Here is a 21,503-nt window from a genome sequence, read left to right on the forward strand (position 1 = left end):
TTCTTTTAATAGAAATATATTTTTACTTAATATTGTTTTACAAAACATAAATAGAGACAAATAAAATATTACAATAAAATTAGAAACACATGATGACAATGGATAAAGTTTCTAATGGAAACAAAAAAAGTCTCTAAATTCTTCTTTCTCACTGTTTCTCTCCCTTCCTGTAAAGAAAAAAAAAATTATTTTACACAAATATAAAAAAAAAATACGAAAGTAATCTGATTGGCAGGCATAATTATAAAATCCCTCAATGTATCAAAATAGGGGGAGGCACTTTTATTCTTTGTACATGGGAGGGTGTTCAGGTCTCTTGACAACATATAAAGTTAAATACAAAACATCAATAGAACTTCTATGGGTGGCTCCCCTGGTGAAAAAGTGCCTTCCCTGAGTACCTCATATCTTTTAATGGAATAGCCCTTAATATAAACCATACTAACTAGCATCTCACACGTGAGGTAAACTAGCTGTAAATCATACTAATTAGCATCTCACACGTGAGGTTAACTAGCTGTAAACCATACTAATTAGCATCTAACACGTGAGGTTAACTAGCTGTAAACCATACTAACTAGCATCTCACACGTGAGGTTAACTAGCTGTAAACCATACTAATTAGCATCTCACACGTGAGGTAAACTAGCTGTAAACCATACTAACTGGCATCTCACACGTGAGATTAACTAGCTGTAAACCACACTAACTGGCATCTCACACATGAGGTTAACTAGCTGTAAACCACACTAACTGGCATCTCACACGTGAGGTTAACTAGGTGAATTCTACAGTTTATATCATATTGTTTGCCACATAAAGTGTTATTGATATGAAGTTTCTAATACCACAAAAATATTGTATTAAGTTTTTGGATTTTGTAAAATTGAATCTTCTCTTTAACAAAAAAATGATAAATCAAAAAAAAATTAACTGCTACTTCAGTCCATAGAGTGAAAATGGAAAGCTTACATTCTCAAGTGTCTATAAGTGTATTTTTGCTAAGTGTTCTGTAGACAATATTTAGAAAATGTAATTTCATATTTATCAAAGAGTGTAAAATATCACAAGTGTCTGGATTACAGCAGAAATAACCACTTATACTAAAATAAGCATTAATAATGTTAATGTTTCCTGTAAGACTTCTGAACAAGTCAACTGATTTATTACATGAAGAATTACTGGAATTTAATTTCTGACACCATGGAAGGAAACCAATTCACAATATTAAATTGGCTCCATGGAAGTGTCAACTTAGGGAAACAGAATGTGTCATGGAATTTGATAGCCTTGGTTTGCAACAGTTTTTTAACATGTAATTTTTAACTCAATCTCAAACAGTCCCCTACTACTGTAAAGTGTTTGAAGCTATTTAGCATTTCTTACTGAATGATAAATGTAGCTCTCTGTCTAAGAATCTGGTAAAATCTATCTAAGGTGTGGAACATAAAGTATAAAAAAAAACGCTGAGATTTTATTGCATTATTCAAGTATTTATACCTCATTACCTCCAGAAATTGCCATCAAAGTATTTGCAAAGATTGCATTTTCTTTTTTTGATAGGTCAAATTTTGTTGAAATGCACTATGGAGATATGGCAGGAGAATTTTTCAACACTTTTCCTTATACATGTACGAGCTGTAAAAATATCTATGTCACAGATGCTTCAAGACAAATTTAGGCACTTTTTGGTTGTTTTTTTATATGTATTGAAGATACTGGAGGCAAAAAAAACATCTAATTTAGAAAAATGTTGTGCCACCTATTGCCTGATTCTTACACAGAATGGTACATAAATACCAAAAGTCACTGGCCTTATGGAAACTTTGGGACTATAGATGGGTAGAAAAAATATAAAATTTACTCACCGTCTCGCTGCTATTGAACTAAGTAATCTATTTCCAAACAAAAATGTAGGTATGGACAGAATTCCTAGATACCGTACTGTCTCAAACATATTCAGGTTCACGAAATATAAGTAGTACAGGCCAAAAATTGCTGAAATGAGAAATAAAATACAAGATTGAATAGCTAGAATTACTAAAGAAAAGTATCTGCAACAAATTCAAGTTAGGGCTATTCTAGTAAAGTTTCCCTGAAGGGAGTAGAACACCACTTAAATATTTGAACCTTGGTTGGTGGTTTTCTGGTATTTTCCACAATTTAATGCATTGCAAAAATGTAATTTATTCTCTTGGTGGTATCCCTTGTGAATTGTGGCATTCCACCCCCTTCACGGAAATTTTAGTGAAATAGCCCTTATTTGGAAGGAGAAAATTTGTAACAGATGGAGATAGGAGAAGTGTTCATAGAATGACAGACAACAGCAAAAATAATGCCCTCTCTATCTACAAGTATATAGGGCTGTTCCATTTAAATATACATGGGAAAGGGGGGACGCAACTTGCAAAAGACCACACCCCCCCACCAATTTAAAAAAAAATAATGCCAACCCCCATCCCCAAAATATTAAAGATTATTTAGATAAATCCCCACCCCCACACACCCCCCTCCACCAGAATACTAAAAAAATATAAAAAAAAGATCAACCTGTCAAAATATGCACATATAGTTCTTTATTTTGGGAAATCAGAGCATCAAAATCCTCCAACCCCCAAGTGTATTGAGTTTTAAAGATGACATAATTCAATTTATCAAACATACCCCTACCAACATATATAAAAAAAAATATATAATTTTTAACCCACACCAAGAGAAAAATAAAAAATCAGCATCCCCCCTTCCCATGTAGAATAAAATGGAACAGCACTTAGTCATAACATAAAAAATAAGGACTTGTTACATTGGTTCAGAATATGGGCCATATTCTTTTTTTTACATTTTATTAATATTTTATTTTGTAGTTCCTTTTTACCTTTTAAACGTGGCTATTGTTAACTTATTCATTATTCTCAAAATATATTCAGATATAAAGGGACTATAAAACGTGATCAGTTCAGACAGGTATTTGTATTACTCAGTACTAGGTTTTGACACTGTATTATAAAGAAGATGACAACCATTTTAAAGAAAGTCTGATGAATAAAATTCTCTTAATAACAATTTAATTTTCATCAGTACGTAGAGTATGAATATTATAAGCGATCCCTCTTTCTTTTTTCTTTTTTTTTTTTTAGGGAAACTTGAACAGTAATAACTCATAGAAAAGAAAATTATGTTCCAAAATAGATTTCACAGTCAGTACTGACCACACACAGTACAAACCCTGGCACTAATCTTGGTGTTTATTGTCTCCCATTAGTATAACTGTTGGTACAATTAATGTAAAACAGCAAAGTTATGGGATGTGGTCACAAGAAATACTACAAGTGAAATTCATCCATAAGTGGATTCAATGAAATTTGTGCTTAGTATATGTCCCCCCCACCTCTTATTTATGGGTTGTGTTCACAAGAAAATATACAAGTAAATTATATCCCAAAGTGAATTCAAGAAAGCATGGATTTGGTGTATGCCCCTCCTAAGATTTACTTGTATACACACTAAACTGATTTCATACAGATAAAACTTTTAGCAGTAACCTGGAGAGATTACATGTGGTATGTTTACTTGTGACAACTATTAATAAATGGAAATTATCAATATATATATTCCCTTGTAACATCATTTTATAACAGAATAAAACTAATTCCATGTTCACATCAAGATCCTGAGGGTGACAAATTCAATGTTCACATCAAGATCCTGAGAGTGACTACTTCAATGAGTCAAATATTTATGTTCAGGATTTAATTTGGAGGGAGTTGTTTGTTTTTGTATATTTTACTCACCTGCCAGACAAACATGGAATCCAATAGCACTGAGAGACATTGGGAAGTTTGACAAGTTAGCTCCAATCTTAAGCCACTGCAATGACACAAAAGATACAAAATGTTTACAGCTACATGTATTATCCAAGAAAATGTAATGCAAATGAGATACATTTCTAGCTAAAAGTAAGGGTTGTTCCATTTAAAGATATGATGTTCCTGGGGAAGACACTTTTTACCAGGGGAGTCACCCATAGAAGTTCTATTGATGTTTTGTATTAAACTTCATATTTTGTCAATAGACCTGAACACCCACCCATACACATTGAATATATGTGCCTTTTCCCCCATCCCTTGGTAAAATCGGTAATAAATAAACAGTAAAAAAAAGAATCACAACGTTAAAATCAAGATTTCAATTAGCAGAATTCTGCTAAAAAGCGGAAAACAATCATTCCTGATTAAATTTCTTTTTTGTATGATCCCATAATGGACTAGTTACCTGGAGAAAAAAGGTAACCAGAACCCTATGGTCAAGTTGTTGTACCAGTACCGTGAACAAAAACCATCACAATGGCCATGATTCTATACAGAAGTACTGGTTATTTACATGTATGTTGTAGTGCATGTTTTTCCTTGTTCCTTCTCATTAGCAGTCCCCCGACCTATTTAGCAGTGAAATGTGATGCTAATACAGTAAAACCTGTCTAGACCAGTGAGTGGGTGTATAATAACACAAAATTAAGTACAGTGCAATTTGAGAATTGTACTTTGAGCTCTCGATTGAGTATCAACTAGTACTGCAAAAGTATACTTACACAGATAAATAGAATAGCTAGCGGTAACAAAACAAGAGCAGTAAATACTGTAGATACAACTGCTGGTGGTCTCTTCTCTGGCTCACGGAACATGTGCTGAAGATAGAAAACAGATAATTGACAATCAGGTCTTAGTTGGCTATAGCAAACATTCCAAAGGATAAAAATATCAACAACTATTAAAGAGTTCAACCATTCTAGACCCTAAAATTTACCTTATTTTACTATATGACTGTATGTACTTGATAAAGGAAAACAAAAAAAATTATTGTCCGGGGTGTGACCTTTTTTCAAATGCAAACAACCTGCAAAAATATCTACAATGTACACATATTACAAATGTTTGATTGAAAAGGTTTCTGGTAGCAGTTCCATAGGTAAAATGAATTGCAACAAACATGCCCACGTCTAATCTGATTATACAATAAATATTTGATAGCGGTACTAGAGCAGGGATAACTAATTTAAAACTATTATAAGGATTAAGCAGCATTTATAAGGAATTAATAAGCATTTAAACTGTACCAAGACAAATGCAAATATATTGTGGATTTTTATCAGTTCATGAGTGAATTTCATCAACATTGTACGATATTAAATTTATTTAAAAAGGCAACAGCCCCCCAAAAATAGTATATCTGTTTCCTGCTACTCTACATACCCTTATTTTGTGCCTACTCTAAACATTTTATTGCTCAAACATTGTGTAAGTCTAGATTGTTCCTCAATTGATTCAATGCAAAATGTTTTTGAGAAATAAAATGATTTCCTTACCTACCTACCCTATTTCTTTCTTGTTGGTAGCAGAAAACAAGACTACTATTTTTATTTCCTTAACCCTACAATAAATCCCTTAATTTACAACAATAATTCTTCACCAGTTAGACACTAAGCATCCATAATTGTTTACAAACCTTAATTTCTGGTTTCTTGCTGTACTGATTCTCCTTAGCTTTCTGTGCAGGTGCGTCACCAAACTTAAGTTCAGCATCAGCCTGTAAAATACAGATAAGATTTAACAAGAGGGTCAATATGGCTAATAACACTCTCCTTGATTCATTTTTAATCCAGACTGATGACTGATATGTACTGTTCTTGTATTAATTTCTCCTGGTGCTAATTATCAAGTGAATTTATTAGCAAATTTCAATTTTTGTTTTTTTTTTCTTCAAAAAATTGTATTTAATAGCATGATATAGTGTGGTGAAAAATCAAATTCCACAGCTATTTTTTCCACAGAAAATTAGTACAGTATACCAAATGAATATGTTTACAGTATTCAAATGTACCCATGAGGACATCTATATGAAATGAATATATTGAAATTTTCTATTTTGTAATACTACCAAAATAGTTAAGCAATATATTTTTATCACCATATTTACATAGGTTTTTGGCACATCCCGTTTACCGGAAATTAAAATGGCAGATTGTAAACAATGCTACACAAGTCAATAAAATTGTGCATACCATGCCAAAATTCACTTGACATATTCAAGCAAACTTCTTAAAATGTACGGAACATATTTTTAATGTATGATGTTAATGGATGTTTTACAAAGTTTTCTCCATAAGACTGTAGTCATTATTCGATTAACAACTACCTAATATGCTTTTGAATATTAAATGGAAGTTATGGACACATTCTTGTGAATACATAAGGTCTCATGACAAGACTAAAAAGCCAAAGCCCTATTAATAAGATTTTACTATGGCAATTATTTCCTGCTTGTATTACCATTTCATCAAGGTGAGTTTTCGAGTTCATCACACAAGAGAGGTCAACAAAGGAACTTCCATTATCATTAGGCTAAAGTATATACTAAAGCTGTACTGGCAGCATTTAAATCTGATCTGTGAAACATAATCTTACCAAAGCCCATGAGAATGGGTTCTCAATAACAGCATCACCAACAATCAACTCCATGCTGTATTTACCAGACAACTGACCAAATTCCTTAGCATTGGCTCCAACATCCTATAAAAAAGACAATTATAGCATTATGAATAGAACCAAATCCCATTTCAATACATATCCAGTGGTTGGGAAGAAAATTTTGAGAAGGGGCAATAATCAGGATTTTGGAAAGATATTCTAAATTTTGAAGGGGCAATATGTTAACAAACCATATAAATTTATTTCATGTGAAGGGGCAAATTTCTGTTAGTTTCACAACCCCTGCATATCAACATGTTAGTTAGCTTCTGAAAAATACTCATATGTTTTTGATATCATATTCACTAAAAGATCGATACAAAAAATATGTAGACAGAACATTGCACGCTGTGGAACATTTGTAATTTCTGTTTCTATTGTGTATATCTTAAAATACAAAAATGTATTCCAAAATAGATTTCACAGTCAGTACTGACCACACACAGCACAAACCCTGGCACTAATCTTGGTGTTTATTGTCTCCCATTAGTATAACTGTTGATACAATAAATATACAACAGCAAAGTTATGGGATGTGTTTCAGTGGCAGATCTTAAATCCATTATGTGGATTCAATGCAACTCGTGTAAGGTGTATTCCCCCATGAAAAAAAAATTTGGGAAAACAAAAGTTTGCAAGCCATCTTGATTTGAAATCATTCTACTGTAAAACGAATTTCCTGTGTCACTTTACACAGCCATCAGTTCTATTTACACCACCCTTAACATTAAAATGATCCATGTCTATGCAGGTCTATCTGTGTTATTAGCATCTTTCAATGGAAGGTTTCCATGAAGTTAAAGATTGGAATTTTCATAAAATGTCATTCTTTGTTTGCAGAATAGCTATGATGAAATCAACCTTACCAAATCAAATCTATATCCACCAGAAGAGTCAGACAGTGCAACAAAGATAATCTCTTGGTTGGTCTTCTGGTTGGTCATTTTCATGAAGGTCTGAAAAAAAAGCAAATAAAACTCATTTTAACATTGATAATACTCATATATGCTATCAAAAAAAACATAGAAACAAGTGAATATTTTATTTCATCTGGAAATAGAAATCCAGCTGAATGTGGATGAATGTGAAGATTTTAATGATAAACTCAAAATAATTTCTTGGTCAGCTGTTAAATGTTCTTGAAAAGTTTTCGGGGAAGGGAGGCATTTCCTTTTACAATTTCACAACCGAAATCCTTATTAAATGCTTGAATTTGTTTAAAGCAAAAAAAAACAAAACAAAAAATAGGAAGTTGCACATGTTGTTGTAGGCATAACCCCCTCACAAAGGAAGATGATATTGGAGAGCAACCAAAATCTCTTACAACATGTCTATATGAAGCCACACACCAAATTCCATCCATTTGGAGCCAAGATAATTGTTACAAAATTCAGAGGGATGGACAGAACGAAGGGTGAACAAAATGATTCTGATATACCATCCATCTTGTTCAGTGGGGGTATAAAAAGAAACAAGAAAGGAGGCAATTTTTTTCTTCTTGAAATGGCAATGAAAATGAGTAATGAAGTAACCTCAAAAAAGAATAGGAAGAGCCTAAAAACTAAGAAATTGTTTTCCTTGCTCAGTTATCCCCCTTACTTGATGAGCAGTAACAGATTTTCCACCAGTCTTGTCCTTTAACTGGAACTTCATGATGATTTTCTGGTGGTTGTCAGCCTCAAACATGTTAGCTGCTTTGTTTGGATATTGCAGCCTAAAAAAAGATAAAGATTAAGAGTAACGACCTCTATTAATAACCATTTTATGCTCATCCCCTATCTCGGCATTAGAAGTCCCATAAATGGTTTCTTGTATCAGTCAAGCCACAATGCTAATTTTCAATGAACTTTCTCTTTCATTATTCTTACACAATCCATGAAATTAAAATTCAACAATTAACAAATAGTCACCAAAAAAACAAAAATAAACTATAATCAGTGTTCTCCCCACAGTCATTACTGGCATAGCACAACTCCTTTGGCCTTCTTCCAAAATTATAGCACAGTGCCCATAGTGCATTCTAACTAAACTCAATTACTGATAGCACAGTGCTAAGAAATCATAGCGCTGCAAAGTACAGCACTACAATGGCCTGGGGAGAACACTGAAAATAAAACAATACCTTCAGATAAAATTAAAATGAAACCAGACTAACCAAAGCACCTTTAGACCTTTAATTTTGTTCAGTTTAGACAGGTGTCTAGTTTTACAAGAGATTAAAGTGCATAAAAAATGATTAAGATTTTAGTTAGTGCCTTATTTAAACAGATTTTGCTCCTCTTTAAACACTATGGTGTATATCTATTAATAGATTATGTTCCAAAATAGATTTCACAGTCGGTTTAGACAGGTATTTGTATTACTCAGTACTAGGTTTTGACACTGTATTATAAAGAAGATGACAACCATTTTAAAGAAAGTCTGATGAATAAAATTCTCTTAATAACAATTTAATTTTCATCAGTACGTAGGGTATGAATATTATAAGCGATCCCTCTTTCTTTTTTCTTTTTTTTTTTAGGAAAACTTGAACAGTAATAACTCATAGAAAAAAAATTATGTTCCAAAATAGATTTCACAGTCAGTACTGACCACACACAGTACAAACCCTGGCACTAATCTTGGTGTTTATTGTCTCCCATTAGTATAACTGTTGGTACAATCAATGTAAAACAGCAAAGTTATGGGATGTGGTCACAAGAAATATTACAAGTAAAATTCATTCATAAGTGGATGTAAGGAAATCTCTGCTTGGTATATGCCCCCTCCTCCCCGTATTTGTGGGATGTGTTTTTAAGAGTTGTAAACACAAAACTGATTTTATACAATTTTTTAGTAACCTACGGAGATTTTGTGACATAACTGTTGATGCAAGAAAATTATGATTATACAAGTATGTAAACCCCCTGTAATGTCAATTTTATAACAGAATAAAACTGACCAATTTAAGGAGGTAGACCTAGGATAAAGGACACAACTCTTACAAAACATTGGAACATTTGTATACAGCATTTCATATCAATCTCATCTAAGCATCAGAGTAATTTGGACTGATTTCATTCTGTTTCAAATGAAAGCTTGACAGGCTTTGGTGAAATTGAATTTGATACTAACATATCACTGATTTCAAGAGATATATCCCTTACCCTAGGTCTACCTTGATGTCCTCATCAAGATCATCAGCAAAGTTATGGGATGTGTTTGTATCTTTACAACTCATTTGATTACACAGTTGCCCAATGTCTTACACGATTTACTATTCCTATTTTTGAAATAGGAAATCATAGACAATTTATTTGGATGTGTAAAAAAACAAGCAACATGTTTTTGTTGACTACTGTGAAAGTACTTTTAATTCGTGGATACCAATTTTCGTGGATCAGGGAAGAAAGACAAATTTGTGAATACTTGAATTCGTGGTTTTGAAGTTTTCTGCATACACAGCAATGGGAATCTACTGTTTGTTGGGAACTAAATTTTGTGGTTTGAGCTATCCATGACAACCATGAAAATTGGTACCCCAAAATGGATAGAATTGATAGATCAAGGTATGCCAGACCTCTTAATTATAATGGGCACATCCAAACAATGCACTTAAATTTAATATAGATGGAAGGTCCACTGATCATTTTCATAGAGAATATACAATACAATAAGTTTGTTACTTCCCCTACAATACTGGTACCTACTTGGTTGTCCTAGAAGCTGTAGACTGGTCCTTGTCAGCAACACCAATCTCAACACTCTCAATGGACACCTGTGTAGTCACTTTCACTTCAACCTGAAAGTGCGACATTTGAAAATAATAAAAAAATGGTTGAAATTGGAAGTAAACATCCGGCAGAAAAAGAACTGTAACAGTAAATTCCTGATTTGAAAAGCAGACTTCTGCTTTAAAGAGGAAGAAAATCATGTCTGATTTATGTACAAATGGAAGAATCAAAAATAAGGCACACAGATTTCTGAAATGAATAAAATAGTTTTACATCTAACAACAAATCAAGGCATACATGTACATGTAATAGTATCATGGTCTTAATACATGTACATATATTTTACAAAACATGAGAAAATCTCTCTTCAGATACAAGACATACTGAGAAATCTGTAAGGCCCAAAAAAGTAATAGTTCCGTTTCCTCCCACCAGCAAGAAAAAAATAGGGTAGGTAGGTAGGGAAATTATCTATTTTCCAAACATTTAACAATTTCATGAATAAATTATCTAGACTTTAGCAGTCCATACACGAAAATAGCCATTAAATGTTTAGTGTACACAAAAACAAAATATGGTAGGTAGGGAAATAGAAAACTGATGTGTTATTTTTTTTTTTGCCTAAGTAAAATATTCCAAAATAGATTTCACAGTCAGTACTGTCCACACACAGTACAAACCCTGGCACTAATCTTGGTGTTTATTGTCTCCCATTAGTATAACTGTTGGTACAATTAATGTAAAACAGCAAAGTTATGGGATAGTATTTCTTAATAATTAAAAAAATAATTTAATTCATAAAACATTCTTGTATGTGAACTTGTGTAAATGAGTTATCAAAAACAACTCAAGAGATTGAGCCACACATTTGGATCTAGTTGTGACTTGCGCTTTATGTTTCTCAATTTAAGAAACGGCCACCATTTCAAGATGGCCACTACATAAAATTTTGTCCCAACTGATTAAAAGTTTGTGTCTCAGTACGTTAAGGCATACAGATTGACAATACAAGCAAGTGAGGTGAATTTTCTACAACATAAACCAAATCCTATTGTGTCTAATATTAAATTTTATAAATCATTTTACTTAGGTGAAAAAAAAAAACGTACAGAAATCATCAGTAGGTAATGTTGAATACTTTAGGGCTGCTCCATTAAAAGATATGCAGTGCCCGATGAAGGCACTTTTTCACCAGGGAAGCCACAGATGGAAGTCCTATTGATGTTTTGAATAGAACTATATTTTATCAAGTGACCTGAATACCTACCTCTACACAAAGAATAAAAGTGCCTTCCATCCCACTACCCTTCATCCCTCATGTTTTACTGGAACATCCCCTATAAAAACAAGAGCCATGGCAGAAAAATCCTAAATAGGACTTCTTGTTAAGGGAAACAATACATGCCTAATATATGAATACGTGTATTGATATATGAAACTGTGTTAAACACTAATGAAACTCACATAAGCACCAGTTATTCCCAGCAATCTTTTATCAGCCTTCGTAGGTGTAGCACTGATCATCAGTCTATAGAATCCAGGGGCTGGCTTAGACTGCATCAAGTTGATCTCATACAATGAACTAAAATCATAAAAGAAAGATGTGTTCTTACTGACGATTAAACTTGAAGATGAATATCATTTCATTTTGGAATGTATTAAGTAAAGCAATTGCTGTAAAGAATACCTAAAACCAAACTATCAAAGAACTATGTCATCTTCCAAACTGGTTTAATAGTATGTAATATAAAAGAGCTTAAAAATTTTGTTAAGTATTTATTTCTTGCCGAAAAGATCTGCAATGGTTGACTTAGTTGATACATAGATTTATAATATACAGCGAGACCTATCTAAACCGAATCCTGAATAATTCGAAAACCTGTCCAAACCAGACACTTTTTTAAGTCCCTATATATCAATTTTAATGTACTGTTAACAAGGATAAACTGAACTCCTTTCTAAACATAACAAATTGAAAGTCTGAAAGAGATTCTGTTTCACTGTATCTACATGTATTATCATTACCCAAAATCAAAAGCTCTGTATATGCACTGAATAATGAATTTACATGTATTATACATGTATGGTAATTTACATGAGTTGTACATGTACATGTATATAATATAATGCAATGTATTAATCATGTCAGTCCTAAAGGCTATATCCGTTTTTATAGAATAAATGTATCATTACTTTTACTAAGGTCTTGAGGAGTAATCAACCATGCAGTTATTCAATTTGAAACAAGAGGTCTCTCTATTCTATATCTCGGACCATTTTCTGTTCACAATATTTCAAAACAGTTTGTGAATAAAAACAAATAAAACTTCTGTAAATCAATGCATGCATATGTTGGGCTGTGAAATAAATTCATCAGGAATTATTCCTGACTCATAGGTATTAAAATAACTAAACCTTTTTGCATATCAGCAAATTTAGAATGAAAGAGTTTATAGTTATGCAAACAATTTCATGTTTGACCATAGGGAGAACAAAGAACTCTTACTCCTCTTTAGCTGAAAATGGTTTCTTATTCAGAATGATGGCATCATCTCGGAGATGTTTAGCACTGTCAGCAACCACATTCAAAGATCCAAGAGCTCCTCCCATCAAATCTGAAACCCTGACCTACAATAAAGAAAATAATATTTTAAGAACAGATCACTTACCATACATGTATACAACAACCTATTATTATAAGCATATCAATTTTTAAGGTGTACTATTTTTTGCTCCAGACAGAAAATCATGAAAAAAAAGTACCCACGAAATGGATTTTTTAACACTATACAACGCTAACCATTTCCTCAAACATTTGATACCCATGAATATGTTCATTTGACAGATTACGCGAAAATTAGCCAGCACTCCACAGTTTAGTTTAGTTTCCCACTTTTGGCTAGGGATGAAAAATGACATAAATGGAAACCGGTGGTTGCTATAGTGATTAAAAATGAAGAATCTATTGTTGATCAAACATTTTCTGAAAAAAGGGGACTTTTGGAAGTATTTTGCAATGTTTTATATATTTTCAATGTTGAAGGGGCTTTTTTTCAATGACAATTTGACTTCATTGTGAAAGTGAAAGTAAGTCAATTTTTCACCATGCTAAATTTAATAAGTGGATTACAAGGTGAAATAGCTCAAAATCTAACCGGCAATGCCCATATGAGGAAGGGGTTTTCGAAGGAAAAAGTTTGAACAGTTTCAGGGGATGAAATAAAAATTGCAGATATTTTGCGGGAAATTTGATATTTTTAAACCTGATTTTATGAACTTTTTTGCAAATTTTCGCATATTTTTGCATGGTTTCTATGGTAACCCTATATGCTGTGGGTAATTTTTTTCCAGAACATTTTTACTGCATCCTGAAGGCCTTGGCTAGAGCTATTTCTAGATATATAGATTTACAGATGCTTGACATTTTTTTAAAGTGATAAATGTTACAAAGCATCAGATTACAAGACCAAAATTAGGCAGTTCTACAATACTGTGGAGTGCTGGCTTAGCAGCTGCAAAAATTAATAAGTTTACAGTATTTGCAACATATATTTGCTGACAAGGGAAGTATCTATGCAAAAAAAAACATCTATATTACATACAACTTTGGCTATCTTAAATTACCGTTACATAAAATATCAATGTGAAAGTTTTTTTTTTGTATGTTCTGAAATTATTTGTCAACTCAACAAATAACACTGAGATATGTAAATGTACAATAACCTTTCACAACAAGATAGGCTATAAGTTTTGAACAAATATGACCAGTACTTATTTGTTATAAGAATAATCCTGATATAAAAAGATAAGAAACAAAAAAATCTAGGAAGAAGTAACTGAGCTATCTAAATGCTACATAAATAGAAATACTTTTGCCTTACTGGCCTAAAAAATAATAATCTTGTTTCCTGCAAGAGAAAACAAATCAGGATGGGTAGGTAGAGAACTTATTGTAGTTTTCAAAAACATTTTACATTGAGTTAATAGGAAACAACCAGGACTTTAACTGTGCTTGAGCCAAAATGTTTGGGTTAGGCAAAAAAAAACTAGGGTAGGCAGGGAAGCAAGAAAAAGACATGTTTTTTTGGGGGGATTGCAGGCAAAACCATTTCACAAGATATTCATCTGAATTGAACAATTGAATTTTTGGGATGCAGTTTGGATGAAATTCAAAGCAATCAAGCTTATGTATGGATTTCATATGACAATCACATAAATTTCATGTTAAATTCATGTAAAGCCCAATACAAATGAGTTTTACATAATGTCCATGTATTTTTGCCTGTGTATAGGCAACAGTATGAAGAAAACAGGTCTATCCAACTGTGCAAGCAATGAATTTCAGAAAACAGGCTTACCTGAACTTTATAGACACTAACATTCAGGAAAGTTGCTTACCTGTACTGTGGGCATTGCCTGGCTAACGGCAACAGAACTGGCAAGTGTAACGGCAACTGGGATGTGGTACTGCAATAAAGTCATAGACACTGATGAAAATAATCATTTTACCACAGTAGCTCAGTAAAATGGTAGTATAACATATAGAATGAAATAAAGTACATGTATATATATATATTTTTTCAAATTTAAAATACACTGATAGTGTGTGCTATACTGGTTTTGTTGAACTGAATAAACAGGAGCACTAAGATAACCTAAATGAGTTCCTTCAAACAACTGAAATAGTTTTTACTTATGTATTCATACGATTGATTGATTGATTGATTGTTGGGGTTTAACGTCTGAGCAGCAACACTTCGGCTATATTCAGATGATGAACATGAAATGGATGATAAAATGAAGATGAAATGATGATGAAATGAAAAATGGGATGGGACACAAGGATACTAAGGTCGACAAATTTTGATTGCCACTAGAAAAAGGAGAGGGATGGGTAAGGTCGGCAATTTAGCCTCCTGTGGCGGAGCGCAAAGGTTCCTACTCCTGTCGAATGCGACAGCAGCGTGTGAGGAACGTGGCATTGTTCTCCACACAGTGCACCACTATGGTTTGCGGTCAGGTTTTCCGTATTATAGCCTGACAACCCCAGCATGGAACATGCCAGGGGTACCTCATTCCACCACCTGGGGCACACATACCAGTTGCTCTGTGGGCAGAGCGCCTAGCCCCTGGCTAGGTTTCTGAGCACTATTTAGTCGCCTTTTACGACAAGCTTAGCGCTGTTGCAGGCCTATTCTTTTGAAACCCGGACCTGCACAGGGCGAATTCATACATGAAATAGAGGTAGTTAAAAACAAAGAATCAAACTCAAAGGTACCTTGTTGCTTGTTAGAGTTTTGACAACAGATAGAAGATGGTAGGCTGATCTGGTCTGGTGTACGTGCTTCCTGCTCATAAAATAGTTGGCAAATTTCACTACTTTGTCCTGAAATAATAAAAAAAGAGACTGTTTAAATGGCAAGATTTGGATAAGATGGGGTCAAGTTAAAAATATCCAACTAAAGTAAGATTTTATTTACAACCAAAATGTAAATGAAAGATCTAAATGTAGGAGACAATGACTAAGCCTCAAAAGGCTTCATCCAAATCACTGAGCAGCATATTATTATTGTGAAACTGTAAAAATATATGTACAATTTAAAAACTTGTAACAAAGGGATCCACAAATTCTGACCTAGGACTTTTATTTCCCTGGGTCCTGAACCATAAACCCTTCTAAACCCCGTTATATGGACTTTTGGAGCAATAAAGCAACTTAATAGTAAAAATAAAAATGTCTAGCCTTTCTTAAGGGTGCATCACATATTATAGAATTTACATGATTCTTACAAAGACTGCTACATAAGAACTTAACATAAGCAATACTTACTTCAGCAATGGTTGGTGCTTTCTTGGCTACGTCTCCTAATTTGTAAGCTGCATCAATAACTAAAGCAGTTGCGAATAATCCACCTTCAAACTGAAATAAAATTTAGAAATAACTCTTACAATGATTTATTAGGACTAAATTGTGTCATTCATATAGCATTACAAAATTTCATTCATTATGCTATGATATTGAATAAAATTTTCATTAGTCCCTAATTATTACTCAAAAATAACTGTAAAAATCATGTTTTATGACGGTATAACCATATTTACCTGTAAATATTTTTCATCAACCTCATCCGCCTGTGCAATAATATCTTCAATACTGTCAAACATTTTCTTAACATCTCCACCAATCTCTGCTGACACTAAAAATGCGTAGCCATAGCTGAAAGAAAGAAACAATAATACATGTGAATGTATATAATAAAACATTGAAATAATAACTATGGCAAAGAAACAAAGAGAGCTCAGTGATTAGAGATGTAACAATCCACCAGTGCATCGCTACGTCACTATCCAGAAATCGACACTGTAGCCGTTTGTACAATTCTGACCTGATTCCTCATTTAGCTGAACTGGAAGTTGAAACAGAGTAATGACAGGTAAATATATTTCGTTACTCAATCACAACCTGTTTAATTGGCTGAGTTGAGCAATTTAACCTGTAAGAGAAAATCACTAGTCTTTACCAACTGACATGACTGTTTTCGTAACTCGTTGATTTGTAATTTAAAAGACACAAACAAAAACTGTCTGTAAAAATCGTGATCTTTAGCCAAGAATCGTGATATATATTTGATTGTGGCAAACAGCCACACTTCCTTTTCTTATCATAAAAAACTATATACACACAAGAGGCTGTCACTACTACACTGGGCATCTTAGAGACACTTTTAAACGTATCTTTGAGCAGTAGATCTAGGGATGCCCTTGCTATCCAAATGTTCAAAAAGAAAATGTTCCAAACTCCCTGAGTGGTCATCAACTTCAACTTACAGTTCATGGTCCAAAAATTTATAAATTTAGCTTAGGTTTGAAAAAGACTTGATTAAATTATCAATTGGAAACCCAAAATTGTGACAAAGTATGATGTTAGGAGCACCAAACATATATAACCACTTACTGTCAAGTTAGAAGGCTAACATCTACACAACAGTACAGAAAATGAAACAGAACATTTCAATGTAAAATATGGACTGATAACTTACTGTAAGCATACATTGCATAAGAGTAGCATTGCAGAATTCTACATTTTGTACATATGACTTCTCAACGTCAAGAAAAAGAACAAAACCAAAAGTGCTGTTCAAATGAATAACAAAACCAATAGAGTTCTTCAAGTGGATAACAAAACCACAAGTTCTTTGAGTAGATAACAAAACCAAAAAAGTCCCTCAAGTGGATAACAAAACCAAATAAGTTCACCAAGTGGATAAACACATAAATGAATTACTTTAAAATATTTCAATATAAAATACTACCATTATTACCTCAACGGTGAGTCGTCCTTCTTCAAAGCTTCAGTCAAAGTTTTCTGTACCTTGGCATTGTCAACTGAAAATTTTAATTAAGTTGAAGATTTATTTATTATATTAATTGCACATGTTGTCATGCTAGGTATACTCCCACCTGTTCCAGATAGTGAAATATGGGCAAGTCCCAAGAAACAGAAAGTTTATATTGGGCAGCACTCAAAATACTTGACAATATATGCCCTATCTATATAGAGCAACATTTACGTACCAAATTGAAATCAACCAGTCCAATGGCAGCTGAGACAACTGTGATGAAATTCTGACAATCAGACAACGTGATTCAAATGTAACATCCACTCTCATCTATTGTGGGTAAAAATATTTAAAAAAAAAAAAAAACCTTACTTTCAATCCAAATTTATGATATTACAGATTGATAGGAATGTACCATTGCAGATGTTGAGGCACATTTTAAACCTAACGGCATGTACAATCACTGTCTATTAGATTCTTACCTGGCAAGCCAAGATTTTTCTGTGCAAAGAAAGCAAAGAAAATATCAGCTACTGGTGCTGTATCTTTGATAGCATCAGCTAGAACTGTCTTAGCATTGGGAGCATTGACCTGGAAATCAGAGGGCAAAAAATACATAAAATACATATAGTACAAAGAAAGATATAACTTCCAAGATTATTTAGTGTGAACCACATGCTTGAGATTATTTCTTCATTGACAGAAAAAAAATAGTAGTCATTCCTTACATATAACTTGGCAAAATTTAAAAAAACAAGTCTTACAATTTAATTACTCATTGGTATTTAGTACATATTAAGAATTGAACGGAGTATAATTTAATAAATTTACAACATTTTTTCTCCTGTTCACAGATTTTCACTGCTGGTTATTTACAAATCATGTATAAATCACGAGGAAGTGTTACATGTAGCACAAGTGCACATACTGTTTTTAATATATTTTTAAAAAATCAATTCATATCAACCTTTCAACAGCTGCACAATTTCTATGCTAATATTAAAGGAGAAATGTGTGTATCATACTCACTCAACACAATTAAATCAAGTAACTTTACAAGAAAATATAACACAATGTGAGTCACCAAGTGGCACATCTGAGGATTTATAAGTGATTTCTTTTCTTATGCAAAGGATCATATCCTGGACGTACCAATCTTTGAGCCCACAACTTAACAAGAGACAAAAAATGTGGATAACAAACCAGCAATATAGTCCACTGCAGGCCATAAATGTCACTACAAACATTTTTCAAAAATTCATTTGTGACCTTTGCAGGGTCTTATACAAATTTTTCTTGTTAGGTAGCCCAAAGGACTTTCTGACTGATAAATTTGACAGTCCACACAATTATCTTGCAGCCCTGTTCTTAGGTACAGTAAAATTTAAAATTAATTTAGTTAGCCCAAAGGATAACCAATTAAAACGTTTAGGTGGTCGTCTTTCAAATTAGGTAGGCACAGGACTACCGGACTACTGTTAGTGTTGAATCCTACCTTTGGTAACGGTTTTGAACTGAAAAGTTAACTGTAACTCACTTTCAAATTAGGTAGGCACAGGACTACCGGACTACTGTTAGTGTTGAATCCTACCTTTGGTAACGGTTTTGAACTGAAAAGTTAACTGTAACTCCACGAACATACAAACTCACCTTACAATTTCCCAAAGCTTTAGCAGCTCCAGAGGCATAGTAAAGAGATGATGCACTATTAACATCTACTAATGATGTAACCTTCTTACAGGCATCCTATTAACAAAAGTATATGTACATTGTAATATTAATTTATCATACATGTACCAACAAAAATGAAAGCATTTTTTCAGCCAGTTTCATTTTAAAGATTTTTTTAAGAAAAAAAATCCACAGGAAATTTCCAAATGAAAATAAACTGTTTCACGAGGTCTGCTTTCTAAACTTAATGAAGCTCTATCTAAAATTAAAGTTTTAAAGTTGACAAAAAGGTAGATGGAGCATTATACATATTTACTAATCTGTAAAAGATAATATTCAGACATATTTCTTTAAATTAAGTAAAAAAAAAAAAGAAGCTGTAGTTGGCAAATTTACATTTAATATGCAGAAAAAAAATCCTAAATTTCGCATTAAACAGTGTTTGACTTTTTCACCAACCCTGTGCCAAAGCCCAGTACAATCTTTATTTGGGCTATTAGAAATTAAGTACAATTCTGTTCACCTTAGGCTTGTAGGCTTTGACAGGCTTAAATTAAAAGCAGAAAAATCAGGTTGGACTTGATAATATGTGTATCTATATTCAATAATGTATTTTCTATAATTTAGCAAAACAAGGATGTTAAAAAAGGCAGTACATGTAATAATCAGAGAAATTATTTATAATGGGTGGCACAATTTATTTTTCACTCTGATTTTTGTTTCAAAATGTAATTTTTATAATGTGTGTGTGTATCATGTTTTTTTAATCATCAATGGATGGCTGAAATAATGATTTTAAAGTCCCATAACAAAGCCACCAAATTATATATAAAATACACAGTCTCCCTTTTTTCAATGAGAAAGAATACATTGTGATATGAAATTGAAACTTTTTTAGAAAACGAAATTAATCATGTGCCCACCCCCAAATCTTCCTGGTTTTATCATGGACACCCTCTTCAGTATACCATTACATCATTACTTTCACTAGCATTTCATACATGTTCCTCTATACAGAAGTACAACATATATTTTTTTATATAAAAGTACAACCATTTAAGAAGAAGTCATCAAAATACTCACATCTGATTTAGGAATGGGAGAATTCAATAATTTCAGACCCAAGATGGAATAGTGGGCATTTACTACATCTGTGACAGGAAAAGCAGCTTCAAACACACTTTTGAGTCGTGCCCGGTCTACTGTTGTGAGGAATGTTGAAGGAGTTAAGGCCTGGCCTACCACAACAGCAGTAAACAACCACAAAACTGATGTAACTGCAAAACAGACAAAACAGTAAAAAATGCATTCAAATGACTAAATTCCTAATTGATTACTCCATTTCAAATAAATTGTTCAAACACTGGTCTACCCCTGTACTTATTGACAATTTCAAAACAACTGTGGCTAATTTGTTACCATTACTATTAGACCCTTTTATGCTAACATTGGGGTAGTCGATGAGCATGCTAAATATACACTTCGGTGAGGAAAATTATTTTGTTTTTCAAAAGCCCTACCTCGCGGAAGTGTATACTGAGCATGATCATCAACTTACCACAAAACGGTCTATTTTAACAATGGAAACTGTTGAACTGTGATACATAGTTTTGTTCTTACAAACTTAGCTTTCATGACATAGAGATATAACAAAGCAGAATGCTAGTATTGTAGAAAGCCCTGCTCAACACAAGAGTTCAACACTGAATTAGGAAGACTGACTACTGGAGAGTGGAGTACAGTACTGCCCACTACTGCCGGTATGTGATAATTTGACTGTGAGTTGAACAATGAAACATACAAAACAGCTAATGTGATAGTATCTTACTCATTTTACACAACATCGGAAACAGGTCTAGAAAATGTCAATTTCTAAAAACCGACCTACGTGTGTACTAAATTTTCGAATCGGACTCATACACGTGGCAAATCGGCCGACACCGGTTCGTAAAATCCAAATATTTATAGTGTTTCGTCGTCAAACTACAAATTTTCTATATCATCGTTGTGTATTATATAATAGAGATATGCAATATATTGCAAATGAAGGTTAAAGCGTGTACTTTGTGCAAGAAAAGCAAGAAAACCGGTTACTGACCCTTAGCCATCGTCAATGGCGTTATCTTTCGGAAGTAAGTGAACTGTTCGCGTCGATCAATGGCAAATCCCAAGAAGCATTGCTATAACAAGACGTTTCTTGAAAATGTCGTCCCTTTAAAGAAAAACGAAGCAGGCTCGTTGAATTAATTTGGTTG

The 21,503-nt window shown here is 33.1% G+C and overlaps 2 protein-coding genes across 3 annotated transcripts in view; one reads left to right on the forward strand and one right to left on the reverse strand.

Moving 5' to 3' along the window:
- Positions 1-21,430, reverse strand: LOC148598178 (dolichyl-diphosphooligosaccharide--protein glycosyltransferase subunit 2-like). 2 transcript variants are annotated; one of them, XM_088559923.1, is made up of 20 exons: positions 21,347-21,430; positions 20,332-20,525; positions 19,228-19,323; positions 18,060-18,168; positions 17,560-17,623; positions 16,340-16,454; positions 16,068-16,157; positions 15,516-15,623; positions 14,636-14,704; positions 12,744-12,865; positions 11,702-11,819; positions 10,214-10,305; positions 8,124-8,238; positions 7,391-7,480; positions 6,462-6,566; positions 5,503-5,583; positions 4,589-4,684; positions 3,792-3,867; positions 1,869-1,998; positions 1-167 (listed from the first exon to the last, which is right to left on the reverse strand). In XM_088559923.1, exons 1-20 carry the CDS (start codon positions 21,354-21,356, stop codon positions 149-151), a joined length of 1,899 nt encoding a protein of 632 aa, XP_088416049.1. In that variant the 5' UTR covers positions 21,357-21,430; the 3' UTR covers positions 1-148. The 2 variants fall into 2 exon arrangements, with proteins under 2 accessions (XP_088416049.1, XP_088416048.1); XM_088559922.1 differs by lacking the exon at positions 21,347-21,430 and adding an exon at positions 21,077-21,199.
- LOC148598179 (uncharacterized) overlaps positions 20,814-21,503 on the forward strand; it is a 23,492-nt gene continuing 22,802 nt past the window's right edge. The window contains exon 1 of the mRNA XM_088559921.1: positions 20,814-21,008. The gene's annotated coding sequence lies outside the window, so the exon portion shown is untranslated. The remainder of the gene's footprint in view (positions 21,009-21,503) is intronic.

This window comes from Perna viridis, chromosome 14 (assembly GCF_037379345.1).
Source record: "Perna viridis isolate PV_CMFRI_1.1 ecotype Kerala chromosome 14, ASM3737934v1, whole genome shotgun sequence".
Classification (NCBI taxonomy): Eukaryota; Metazoa; Mollusca; class Bivalvia; order Mytilida; family Mytilidae; genus Perna; species Perna viridis.

Bases quoted from the DNA above. Each gene is read 5' to 3' on its own strand.
- LOC148598178 (XM_088559922.1), bottom strand. The intron at 6,567-7,390 runs GTAAGGTTGATT...TCTTTTTTATAG, and splicing joins GTGGATATAGATTTGATTTG to GATGTTGGAGCCAATGCTAA. The intron at 3,868-4,588 runs GTAAGTATACTT...GTGTCATTGCAG, and splicing joins TAGCTATTCTATTTATCTGT to TGGCTTAAGATTGGAGCTAA.